The 12,511-nt window shown below is 40.2% G+C and overlaps 1 protein-coding gene across 1 annotated transcript; it reads left to right on the forward strand.

Annotated features, from left to right (window-relative positions):
• The first annotated feature begins 2,519 nt into the window (after positions 1-2,519).
• DHRS9 (dehydrogenase/reductase 9) lies at positions 2,520-10,870 on the forward strand. Its single transcript, XM_063080877.1, has 4 exons — positions 2,520-2,883; positions 4,060-4,318; positions 7,470-7,633; positions 10,647-10,870. Exons 1-4 carry the CDS (start codon positions 2,571-2,573, stop codon positions 10,868-10,870), a joined length of 960 nt encoding a protein of 319 aa, XP_062936947.1. The 5' UTR covers positions 2,520-2,570.
• The last annotated feature ends 1,641 nt before the right edge of the window (positions 10,871-12,511 follow it).

A 12,511-nucleotide genomic window follows, 5' to 3' on the forward strand; every position in this document is an offset into this window, starting at 1 on the left:
AGTACTACAAATACTACTGTGGATTGTTGTTACTTTCATAATTGAAGATTGTGATAAATTTCAGTTACAGTTTAGAGAAAATGAAGATGGAATCTTTTTCCCATCTGTATTAGTCTGTTTATGTTGTTTATAACAAAATACATGGAACTGGGTATTTTATAAAGAAAACGAAATTTACTGCTTAAAGTTTCTGAGGCTGGGAAGTCCAAAGTCCACCTGGTGGTGGCGACGGTGACCCAGGGGTCTCACATCGCAAGACGGTGGAAGCAGAGAGAGCAGAGACAGAGAAAGACAGACTCTCCTCTTCTTTTGAAGCCCTCAGAACCACACCCCGACCACCATTTTGAATCCATTCACTACTGCACGGTCCTAGAGTCCAATCACCTCTTCAAGGCTCCACCTTTCAATTACCATAATAGGATTTCCCACCCTCTTAAGAATCACCCATCCAAATGAATGGACCGCTGAATTTTATCCACAGACCCTCTCAAGGTTCTGTGGAACCTCTTTGCCTGAAGAGCTTTCATAGATGCCCAAATCATCCATCCAACTGAAGTCAAGCCCCTTGGGGCTCATCATCCATTTTCGGGGGGAGGGACACAGGTGGCCAGTATTGGGATCCAAACCCTTAACCTTGGTGTTACAACACTGCACTCTAACCAGCTGAGCTAACCAGCCAGCCCTCGTAATCCACTTCCATCCACAAGAACAAACCTACCTTTTCAGTGGTTTTCCTTCCCTCATCCCTCATCTATTTTCCCTCCCTCTGGGAACTTGTACTAATCATTGTACTAGACAGGGGAGGCCATGAGAGAAGATGACCCTGGAGCAACAACCATTCCGGATGTCAGATGTTGCTTTTGACCAGTGGACTTGTATCTCAGCCCCTCATCAGCCATGGGCAAGGTGCTATGTGCTGACTCTAACAGCTCATCTTGGACACCGTTCAAACCCAGCCCCGTCCCCAGCATCACCCTCCTCTGTCCCTCACCCTGGAGGGACACAGCACTCCAGTCCCAGTGAGCTTGGCGAATCACTTTGTTCCCCTGACCCTCTTTCATCTTCTATAAAAGGAGGCAAATAATATGCCCTCTCTAACTCAAAAAGCTGTTGAGAGAATCAAGTGAGGCCCACATGCAAAAGTGTGGTGTAGAGCACTTACTCATGAAAGCCGTTGTGTTACTATCACTTCCCTCACGTTGCCCTGGAGACACTGAAAACACAAAGTTTCCACTCTTTGCTCAAAGGAACATTAAATCCCATGAGTATTTGCCTTCCTTAAATAATTCCCTTGGGAGTTTGGATTGCAATGAAGGCTACAGAATCTATTCAGGGAATATATTAAACATTTAGTTATTCAATAATTATTTATCGAGGCCAAACTATGAGCAAAACACTATAGTAGCTGCATTTATAAATATGAAATATTCTTAAATTGCTTAAATATATAATTTTGCAGGAGTTAATTATACCACCTCTGCTCCCATAATTATACATTTTTAATGTATTTATGTATTTGAGAAGGGAAAAAAACCCTGCTAAGTGGACATTGTTTTGCAACAAATCTTAACTCCTACACAGGGAAGATTTGGGGAAACTATACCAAATGTTGAAGTCATGGTGATCTAAAAACTTGACTATTTTAGAAATAGTCACAGCTGTACCATTAGAATCAACTAGTTTCCCCAAACCTGACATATTTTAGTATTTCCCTCTGACTTAATTTGTATCAACTGACAATTCTTTTAGCCTTTTTTTCTTTAGCTATAGATCTTTTGGGGGAAAAAAGATAAAACCAGGGCCCAAAATTTCCTTGAGAAGTGAAGAAGATATATCATATTGACTTATTTATCTGAAAGTCTGTTCTTTTTATAGCAGTAGAAATAAAATGTAAATGTGGGTTTGTGCGTGTGTGTTTAAAATTCTGTGTGTATGTTTATATTTCTTATTAGGGAAAAAACTACTTACATACACAGAAAAAAAAACTGGGAGAAAATGCACCAAAAAATTGAGTCAAATGTGATAATCATTACAACTCTCGTTAATCTTTTCTGTATTTGTTATTTTTTTTTTAACCTTGAGCATAAGTTATTCTCACAAACATAAAAAAAAAAAAAAAAAGACAATTTTTGAAAGAGCTCAAAGGAAAAACCAGGAAATCTTTCAGATAGATGAATTCACACGAGACTAATGTCATCCCTCCACACAACTCCGGTGGCCCGCATCAACCCAATGACTCGTGTCAGCTTTGCCAAGGTTCCTTCCTCTCTCTTTCATTTAATTTCTCTGAATACTACTTGGTTAGCTCTTGCATTACTTTAGAGGAGAAGTTAATCATTTAAATGGCCACCTTCCCAACAAGCAACCAAATAAGAGTTATTGTTTATTTTTTGGTTTTTTACTTCTTATTTATCCACTCAAATACATTAAAATATCTCGAGTTCATCAATCCCAAGTTATAATGCCTTGATGGTTCTAATTTGAATTTTCTTTCTGATTTCAAACACTCAGGACACCATCTTCTACTACTTTATGAGAAAGAAGTGTCCCTGTCACATACAGGAAAAAAAATGCTCTTTTGGGTATTAGCCCTCCTAATCCTCTGTGGTTTCCTGTGGAATTATAAAGGACAACTAAAGGTTGCAAACATCACGGATAAATACATTTTCATCACTGGATGTGATACTGGCTTTGGAAACTTGGCAGCCAGAACTTTTGATAAAAAAGGATTTCACGTAATTGCTGCCTGTCTGACTGAATCAGGATCAACAGCTTTAAAGGCAGAAACCTCGGACAGACTTCACACTGTGCTTCTGGATGTAACTGACCCAGAGAATGTCAAGAGGGCTGCCCAGTGGGTGAAGAACCAAGTTGGGGAGAAAGGTGAGAGATGTGGGGGTGGGGCCGATGAGGGTGGGGGCAGGGAGGAGTAACTAAAGCTAAAATAAAAGTGTCCCAATTTTAAATGGCCTTTCAAGAAAATGTCAAAATGCCTGCTGTGTACTTCTCTAATCTTAGGATAGTTTCCAAGTAGTTGCAAGTCACAGGCTCTCTGTGTACATGAGAGACACAGTCCAAGTTATGCTCAGTCTTATGTCCCAGTGGGTGAATTTATAACTGAGATGAACGTATTTACTTTCCCTGGTCTTCCCCCCTGAAGTTCTACTCCAACCACATACACAGAAGAGGAACTTGTAGCTAAAATCTACAGGAGAATAGAGGAGCAATCCCTAAATTGCCATCCAGATACCTAGGACCCACTTCTCACTACAAAATGGTTCCAGAGCTCACACATTTTCAATGGGCAAGGTAGAAAATGGCCTAAGAACTTTAGTGTAAGTGTCCTAGATAGTTGTGGTAGAGTAGCGAATCATTGGACCCTCATTCTGTCATAGATTCTGCTAAGGTATGGCTAAGATGGCCACAGTAGGGAGTAGAAAATTTTTATTGGCTTTGAATGAAGTTTGGTATATTCACATGGATGAAGATATTGGGGTCCGCAAAGGAAAAAATCAAATGTATGTGATTTTTCTCTGTTACATCTTCATCATATAATTGAGACTCTGAAACCCAATAGCAATGGTAAGACACTAGACAATTTTTAATGCTTGAATTCCATTCCAAACACCTTTAACAATATTAAATGTTTCCCATCATAAAACAAGCCAAGTGAATGATTAAATTTTTTACCAAAGATAAACATGAACTAGGTTGATATTACTCTCCATCCACATAGAACATTTTATAAATATTCTTTGGCTTTACTACTATCTAACAAGTCAGGAAAAGTAGACCAATTTACTCTACATCTGAGGTTAAAAAAAGAAAGTCTCACTCAGAGAGTATTACCATTTGACATTCAGAACCAGAAATAGAATCACAGTGGGATTGAATTCAGCTAATTCAGTTTAGCCTCCCGCTCTCTCTGCCATCACTTTCCAAAACTGCAAAGTACTTCAAAGCAAGAATAAATTGCCTAAAGCAGGGGCTGTATTTCCATCAGAGATGTTATATAAGTGCCAGCTTCTACCGCACCTCTTTCCAACCTGTCTGCTCTAGGCCTCTGGGGTCTGATCAACAACGCTGGTGTTCTTGGTGTGCTGGCTCCCACCGACTGGCTGACAGTGGAGGACTACAGAGAACCTATTGAAGTGAACCTGTTTGGACTCATCAACGTGACATTAAACATGCTCCCCTTGGTCAAAAAAGCTCAAGGGAGGGTAATCAATGTCTCCAGCATTGGGGGGCGGCTTGCATTCGGCGGAGGGGGCTATGCTCCATCCAAATATGCAGTGGAAGGCTTCAATGACAGCTTAAGGTAAAGCAAACTAATTGACTAATTATGAAATAATAGCTGTTAATATTTATTGAATGCTTATTACATACCAGACATTCTGTTTAGTACTTTAAATTATTTCCAATTTATAGATAATACCTCTGAAACTGAGAGATCAAATAACTTGCCCAAAGTCACTCAGCTGGTAAGACAGAGAACTGAGATTTGAACCCAAGTCTGTCTAACTCTTTTTTACTTTTTGTTTTAATGCAGGATACTGATAGTGGTGGTGAATTTATATTCAACAGGTTAGTTTGTCAAATAGGTAATCATACAGAGAGGCTAAATCAGGGTAGGTCTCTCCAGTGGTGTTACTGTCAATTGCAGACACAACAGTACCATCTTATTGAAACCTTCGGTTGAAAATGATCAGTTTTTAAGTAGGTGCTTTATGCACTGTCTCCACGTTTTATAGCTGCATTCAGTGGGAGAGACAGGGGAGTGTGCTTAATTCATCTTACCTAGAACCAGAACTTATCCCTATCAGTTCAAAGCCCCTAAATTGCAAGTGGTTCTTTCAGTCAAGGTTCTGGCAGAAAACTGTGGCACATTAAAATTAGTTATAGGGAATAGCATTTACTTAAAGGACTATCTACAAACATGTGAGTGGTGTATAGGAAAATCCCAAAGGATAGTATAGTATTTAGGGGCTAATGACAGAAGAGACATTTCTGTCCACAGGACTGAAGGAACAAGGTGACAGGGAAGTTTCCAGAACCTGAAGATATAGAGGCTGTCGCCTTCAGCTGAGGAATGAAATAAGCAGTATTGACACCACAGGAAGATACCTAGCCCAACGTCTTCCCCTCTCTCCCTTTGAGCTCTCACCAGTACTTCTAATCCACTGTACCCTGCAGAAGCCAGAGTACAGTTAATGCAGGTCAGCCTCCCAGGATAGAGTGCAGAAAGAAGGGTGGAGAAGCAAATGGAAGATATTCAGCTGAGTGGTGCTGTGATAAGAGAGAAGACAAAATTAGATATAGGCTTTCCTTCTATTCACCTGTTTACTTATTCAACTAGTATTTGTTGAAAGCATATGTTGGAGTTTATGATCTATACCATGGATCTAGGTTTAGCTTACTAACAAAAAGTTAGATTATTCCACTGAGATTAATAAGGATAGAACAATTCCGTTTTGCCATTTGATTAAGTTGCCAAATTTGACTCTCCTAGGAAATAAACTCAATAATATCAGTACAATGCTTCCAAAATATTAATGTGCATTTGAATCAGCTGGGGATCTTGTTAAAATGCAGATTTTGATTGACTGAGTCTAGGGTGGGGCCTGAGATTCTACATTTCTAATGAACTCCCAGGTGCTGCTGATGGTTGAGGGATCACTTTAGTAGCAAGATCGAAGAAAACCTCCGTTAGTCTCCTTGGGTGACTTTTGGTTCCACTCTACAAGCAGCAGTATTATAATAAAATTTTAGTAGAGTTAGAGATTTACTCACTTTTAAAAAGAGATTTCAACTGAAGGGTTTGTGGGATTCACACTGTAGCCACACCATGCCTGAAAGTAACCAATAAAGAGTGCTTATTTCTTCATGAATTATGAAACTGGTATTTGAAATGGTATTATGCATGTAGGCCACAGCCCAGTGGCAGAATTTCTATATATAGCAAGGTTTAGGAGCAGCAGTCTGAGAGATGATTGGGGCTCTTTAAAGCTGTACTTGCTCAGCAAGCATATTGATTTTATAGTGGTTTTAACCTGATAAGCTTAAAGCCGCTTGTCCCTAATTGTATGTCATTTTCATGAGAGGGTGGGAAGACAAGTTGTACTTGTCCGTTTTGTGTTGCTATAACAGAAACACCTGAAAGTGGATAATTTATAAGGAACAGAGGTTTATTTGGCTTACGATTCTGGGACAGCTGCATCTGGCACGGGCCTCAGGCTGCTTCTCCTCGTGGCAGAAAGTGGCAGGTACAAGCAGATCACATGGCAAGAGGAAGTGAGCAAGAGAGAGAGAGAAAGAAAGAGAGAGAGAGAGAGAGAGAGAGGGAAGCCAGGATCCTATAAACAACTAGCTCTCGTGGGAACTAATAGAGCAAGAACTCACTCATTACTCCCCCCACAGAGGAAGAGGACTAATCCACTCATGAGGGATCTGCCCCCATGACTCAATCAGTTTCCAGCACTGCCACATTGGAGATCAAATTTCCACATGAGTCTTGGTGGGGACAACACACCCAAACTCCATCACAAGTCTTCCCAAATACTCTTGCTACTTCCAAGAGTCAAAGGAGATCAGAAGACAGGTGAATAAAATACAATGAAGTTGGAAAATAACCTTTCTTATTTCAATGCAAATAACATACCTTTCGAAATCTTTCAAAGTCAAGTGAATTTGCTTGACTTTGAAAGTCAATTTTACATTTTTTAGTAAAACATACTTCCAACAATACAATAGTTATATTGCTAGAAAGCAGAATCTAACATAAATTAATTCACATTTTAAGTTCACTAAAAAAACATTTAAAAAATCTTACAGTGAAAACTTCTGAAAAATGAATAATTGCTTCTTCATATATTCCTGGTGGAAATATAAATTAAATTTAGGAAATGATTACTCATACAATGGTTCGCTTTAAAGAAAGGGGCACCGTGATTCCTCTAAAACCTTGAATCCCACTCAATGTGTAGGCTTTTGGTTTTCTGCAGCAACATGATGGAAAGGCTTGCTCAGCAGCATAGGGAGTAGGTTAGTCATGTCAGGGATCGTCACATTGTGTCCTTCAGCACATCCTCACCTGTGCTGCAATCTCCTCTCCTTCCTAGAATGGAGGCAACCTTGTCCGTTCAGGCCAGTCAGTCCACTACACCATAAGAAAGCCTGTTGTTAAGCCAAATCCTAGTCAATTTGACTAGAAACTGGCTTAGGGAGAACACTGGACTGGAGGTGGGTATACCCAGATCCCTTTTCTGTTCTGCCATTTACCAAACCCTCCCTTTACCACTCTGCACTTCAGTTGCCTCAACTGAAAAATGAGAGGGTAGAACAAAGTGCTTCTTTCCTATGCACCAAATTCTGAGAGTTCATGAAAAGATTCATGAGAAAATAGTCACCCAAATAACAAACATTCTCCAAATACACTTGGGTTAAACATCTTCAATGGGTTCTTTTTGCAGACGGGACATGAAAGCTTTTGGTGTGCATGTCTCATGCATCGAACCAGGATTGTTCAAAACAGAATTGTCAGACCCAGTAAGGACAACTGAAAAAAAACTCGCCATTTGGAAGCATCTGCCTTCGGACATCAAACAACAATACGGAGAAGGTTACATTGAAAAAAGTGAGTTTCTGGATGGACCCAGTGTTCTCTGGGATTCATTGTCCTAGGCAGCATGATGGAGACTCAAACGCAAATGAAAAAACAAGGTTCCTAGAGTAATACACCAATAGGGATCTTAAATATGGGTCAGGGATCTCTATTAATTCCAGTGTCATCTCTTGCTTCTCAGTGTTTATTCACATTTACTGAGCATTTACAAAGTGGCAGGTTCTACGCTAAGCACCTTATGAATCATGTCATTTACTCCTCAAAAGAACTGTTGGACTAGGGAGCAGAGGCTTGGAGGGGTAAAATGTCCTATCCAAGGTTATATAGCTCCTCCTGGTCACGCCAGGTCCTGAGCCCAGGGAGGCTACTTTGGAGCCCACGTGGGGCCTTCATCTCTACATGTACCACCTCTTTTTGTTCAAGGGTTTATGGAGATAAAAAAAAAAAAAGAGAAGACTCAGAGACTCTGATCCTTAACTAGCTTCCAATCTAGTTGACAACAAAAGGTAACCAAGTGAGACTGTAAAACAGTGAGACTACACAGCTCACAAGAAATTTGCTCCTTCTTAGATGTAATCCAGTTGCCCAGAAGTGGTGCTAAATGGTGTGGTCAATTGCCCAAGGAATTCAAACCAGGAAAAGAGCATTGCTGGTTAAGAAGTCTTCATGGGACAGGTCGGGTTTGAATAAGACCTAAAGTAATTATTTGAGTGGAAGTTTTCTGGAGCAGGAACACATGGAGGGGGACACAGAAGGAGAGGTAACATAAATCAAAGGATTGGGTCAGGGATGGAGGAATAATAATACAGATTACATAATGATGGTAATATGTGGTGAACATTTCCTAGGTAGTTGTCACCATTCTAAGAGTTGTACATAAACTCTACCATTTAAATCCCCAAACAAACCATGAAGTAGATACTATTATCACCTTTATTTTATAGAAATAGAGACAGAGAGAAGTAACTTACCTGAAACTGCACAGCTAGTAAGTGCAAGGGCTAGACTTGAGCCCAGGCAGCCCGGCGTGGCCATTTGCTCATGGCCACCACACTCTCCTGTAGACAAGGCGTTGAAGAGCTTGGTCAGACTGCCTGTGTTAGGACTCCACTTCCACCTCAAACTTCCTGGTCCTGGTAAAGTTTACTTGATGTTTCTCAAACCCTTACTAAGCTCCTGCTTTGAGCTGAACAGGGCCCCACCTAACTTTGTGTCACTCTGTCCCTCCAAACTGTGACTTCCTCTTCATGGGTGCACTTGGTAAACAGTCAACTGTGGCAAGGTGCAAGGCCAGGAGTCTTTAAGGTGGAGCCAAGAGCCAAGTCATATCCACCCGGGGAGGTTTTTAAAATGACTGACTCCTCCACCCCGCCACCCCACCCCCACTACACACACACACACACCCATGTTGTATCAACTCAAATGTCTGGCTTGACAAGCTTCCCAGTGCTGACATGTCACTGTAAGTTTAGAACCACTGCCTCTAAATGTTCCATTTCTCACTTAGTGACTTTGAAGGTTCTACATGGGTTCAGTGTAAGACTGAACTTAACACTTTGGACTTAATACTTTAGAAACTAAATCCCTCATTTGAAATCACTTTCTCTATTTGATATTGACAATGATACTTTTTAAATACCAATGAATATATCACCAACTTCCATCTCAAATTACTGTTGACTTGGTCCCTGGTTTGGGTGTTCTGTCTCAGAAATACCAAAAGGCATTAAGCCCAGTTTTGCACTAGTTGTTCTTATTAGGGTTTTCCACGTCAGGAGTTGGAGATCAGCCTGACTCAGTCCCAAAGTAGACCACAAATCTAAGGTCACTTTTCTTCATTTCCCAGACTGGGGTGGTAGGAGTTTAAATTAGCCACTAAGACTTGCTCGTTTCTTTGAACAACTTGTGGCGACTGGGGCCTGAAGTTGAATGGATCTAAAATCATAGATTTTTCCCTTGAGGAGACACAACTTAGGTACGTTTTAAGAACATATGAGGATCATATAATAGTTCTACTTTGAATTTTTTGAGGAAACTTCATGCTGTTTTCCATACGGCTATATTAATTTACATTCCCACCAACAGTGTACAATACAAGGGATCCCTTTTCTCCCCATCCTTGTCAACAGATTTATCTTTCATTTTTTTGATAATAGCCATTCTAACTAGTGTTAGGTGATATCTCATTGTGGTTTTAATTTGTGTTTCCCTGATGATTAGTGCCATTGGACATTTTTTCATATACCTATTGTCCATTTGCATGTCTTCTTTTGAGAAATGTCTATTCAGGTCCTTCTCCCGTTTTTTAATCAAGTTATTTATTTTCCTGCCACTGAGTTGAGTTCTTCATATATTCTGGATATTAACCCCTTATTAGATGTATGGCTTGCAAATATTTTCTCCCATTTAATAGGTTTTCTCTTCACTCTTTTAACTGTTTCCTTTGCTACGCAGAAGCTTTTTAGTTTAATGCGATCTCATTAGTCGATTTTTGCCTTTGTTGCCTGTGATTTTGGAGTCTTATCCAAAAAATCATTGCCCAGATCAGTGTAAGGAAGCTGTTCCCCTGTTTTCTTACAGTAGTTTTATAGTTTCAGGTCTTACATTAACGTCTTTATTGTATTTTGAGTTTATTCTTGTATTTTTATATGCTGAGAGATAAGGGTCCAATTTCATTCTTCTGCATGTAGATATCCAGTTTTCCCAACACCAGTTACTGCAGCGACTGAGGCTCTGAACATCACTAATCCCTTTTAAAATACCTGCATCTCTAAAGGCATCTCAGCTTTTAACAAGCCCTTTAGGAGATTCTGTTTCCCACCCAATTTGAGAGCCACTGGTCTGAAGAAAGCACTGCTGCATCCTTTTCTGAGGAATAGACAGAAAACTGTCACAATGGGCCTCAATAATAATGGAAAATTCAAAATAAATTCTACCACATACATCCTCTCCCTTGCACCCAAGCTTCCCTCTCGGCTTTTCCCCTTCTTGCAAAGAATAAATGTGCTTTTGTCTCTTTTTATAGGTCTAGACAAACTGAAAGGCACTACCTCCTTTGTGAACGCGGACCTCTCTCTGGTGGTGGAGTGCATGGACCATGCTCTAACTAGTGTCTTCCCCAAGACTCGTTATACTGCTGGAAAAGATGCCAAGACTTTCTGGATACCTGTGTCTCACATGCCAGCAGTTTTGCAAGACTTTTTATTGTTGAAACAGAAAGTAGAGCTGGCTAATCCCAAAGCAGTGTGATTCAGCTGACCACAAGTGCCTGCTCCAGGGTATGAGATTAGCCAATTTCAAGGACACATCTCTTTTTCAATCCCATTCTTTACCTAATTCAACTCAGACTCATTTCGATCATTCTTCTTTTGATAAAAGAAGGGGTCCCTCCACCAATGGTGATGTCCCAGGGTTCCTTCTCAAGCCTTCTTTGAAAAGAAGGGCAGGGATGGCAGATCACATGGGTAAATCCTGCCCAATATTTAGGCTTTGCCTGCTTGGTTCGATATAAGGAAAATCAAAAGACTTCCCCATTCAAAATGATTTCCCCCTCTACCTGCCCCCAGCATTTAGAGTAACGCCTGGACGTTAAATATTGTCTGTAATCAAAATATTAACAGATAAGTAGAATACTTTCATAAGTGAATTAGATGTGTTCATGATCTTGCCGAGAATAAGACTCTGAAGGACTGGAATTCATTCCTGCTCGGCTTTGATGGGACAGGAAAGAAAGGGTGATACAGCATTATGTGATACTGGTACAAGCCAAGGGGCAGCAGAAAACACTATGTCAAATTGCAAGTAGAAGGGAAGAAAAAGACAGGAAAGAGATAAGAGGACTGCGAAAAAGAATATATATATATGGAGGTAGGCAGACTCTAAGACATACCTTCCTATTCTGGAGGGAGCTATGGAGAATGAATTCAAGACCACTGGGAATATTGATACACACAGTTTTCTGGTGGAATTACAGAGTAATTTCTGGAATTACAGAGTAACCAGTCATTCCCAAAGAAGAAAAATGTAAAGTATTTATGTTTATTCCAGTGACTGTAAAAGTAACAAGACTCAGAATATCTAGTACACCATAGACATGTACAGTCAATTATGTTTCAATAAAAAAAAAATTTTTTTTTAAAGAATATCTGGTACAACTTACCCCTGACAGGGTTGGAAATCCTGTATTTGTGGTAGCTCTGAAGCCCCATGAAGATAGAAAGCTAAATTAAAAGACTCTCTTTGGCCTATAGTTAGAGTGAGATTAGATCTGCGCCTTGCTCATATTCTTGGTTTTAAATTGAATTGACCCTGGGCCCACACCCCAGCCAAAAGAAACAGTTCCCTGGACAGATATCTCCCAGATTCCAGCAGTCAGTACCACTGGCAAAGGTTTGTCGAATATTTACATGAAGAAGCCTGGCCGGGCATAAAACATTTTTTTTTTTTTTTAAAGAATAATATGGTGGAAAAGAGCCAGAGAAATTAGCTAGCTTGCACATGGGACATGCACATGCACACGCCTAAGTTATCGTGGAGAAAATATTTAACATCTGCTACTTGAAACCATGTCCATTTGAAGGTTTGAGCAATTCTATTCATTTTCATTCACCCTTCTGGAAACATCTGACTATGAGATAATTTCCTCCTTTCAAGTTTACAACATATTGGTGACTGAAAAATCAAATCATCAGTGGTGTCAGTCCACCTGGACATCGGTTTCATAATTTTGAGGGAAGATACGCTCACCCTTTTGGCATCAAAACGAAAAACATCGCAGGGAGAATCAGGAGAATTCTCAGGCAAAATTAGCTAAGTCATTGTCACTACGTACCTGTGAAGTCATTCTCATCTTGCTCCTAGCCACAGAGACGCTTCACCTGTAGACGCCTG

Source organism: Cynocephalus volans, chromosome 1 (genome assembly GCF_027409185.1).
Source record: "Cynocephalus volans isolate mCynVol1 chromosome 1, mCynVol1.pri, whole genome shotgun sequence".
NCBI lineage: Eukaryota > Metazoa > Chordata > Mammalia > Dermoptera > Cynocephalidae > Cynocephalus > Cynocephalus volans.

What these genes read in the sequence shown, in the direction of transcription:
- DHRS9 (XM_063080877.1), top strand. Translation starts at nt 2,571, where the DNA reads ATGCTCTTTTGGGTATTAGCCCTCCTAATCCTCTGTGGTTTCCTGTGG. An exon ending in GAACCAAGTTGGGGAGAAAG is followed by an intron (nt 2,884 to 4,059) that starts GTGAGAGATGTG and finishes TGTCTGCTCTAG; the next exon opens with GCCTCTGGGGTCTGATCAAC. An exon ending in GGCTTCAATGACAGCTTAAG is followed by an intron (nt 4,319 to 7,469) that starts GTAAAGCAAACT and finishes TTCTTTTTGCAG; the next exon opens with ACGGGACATGAAAGCTTTTG.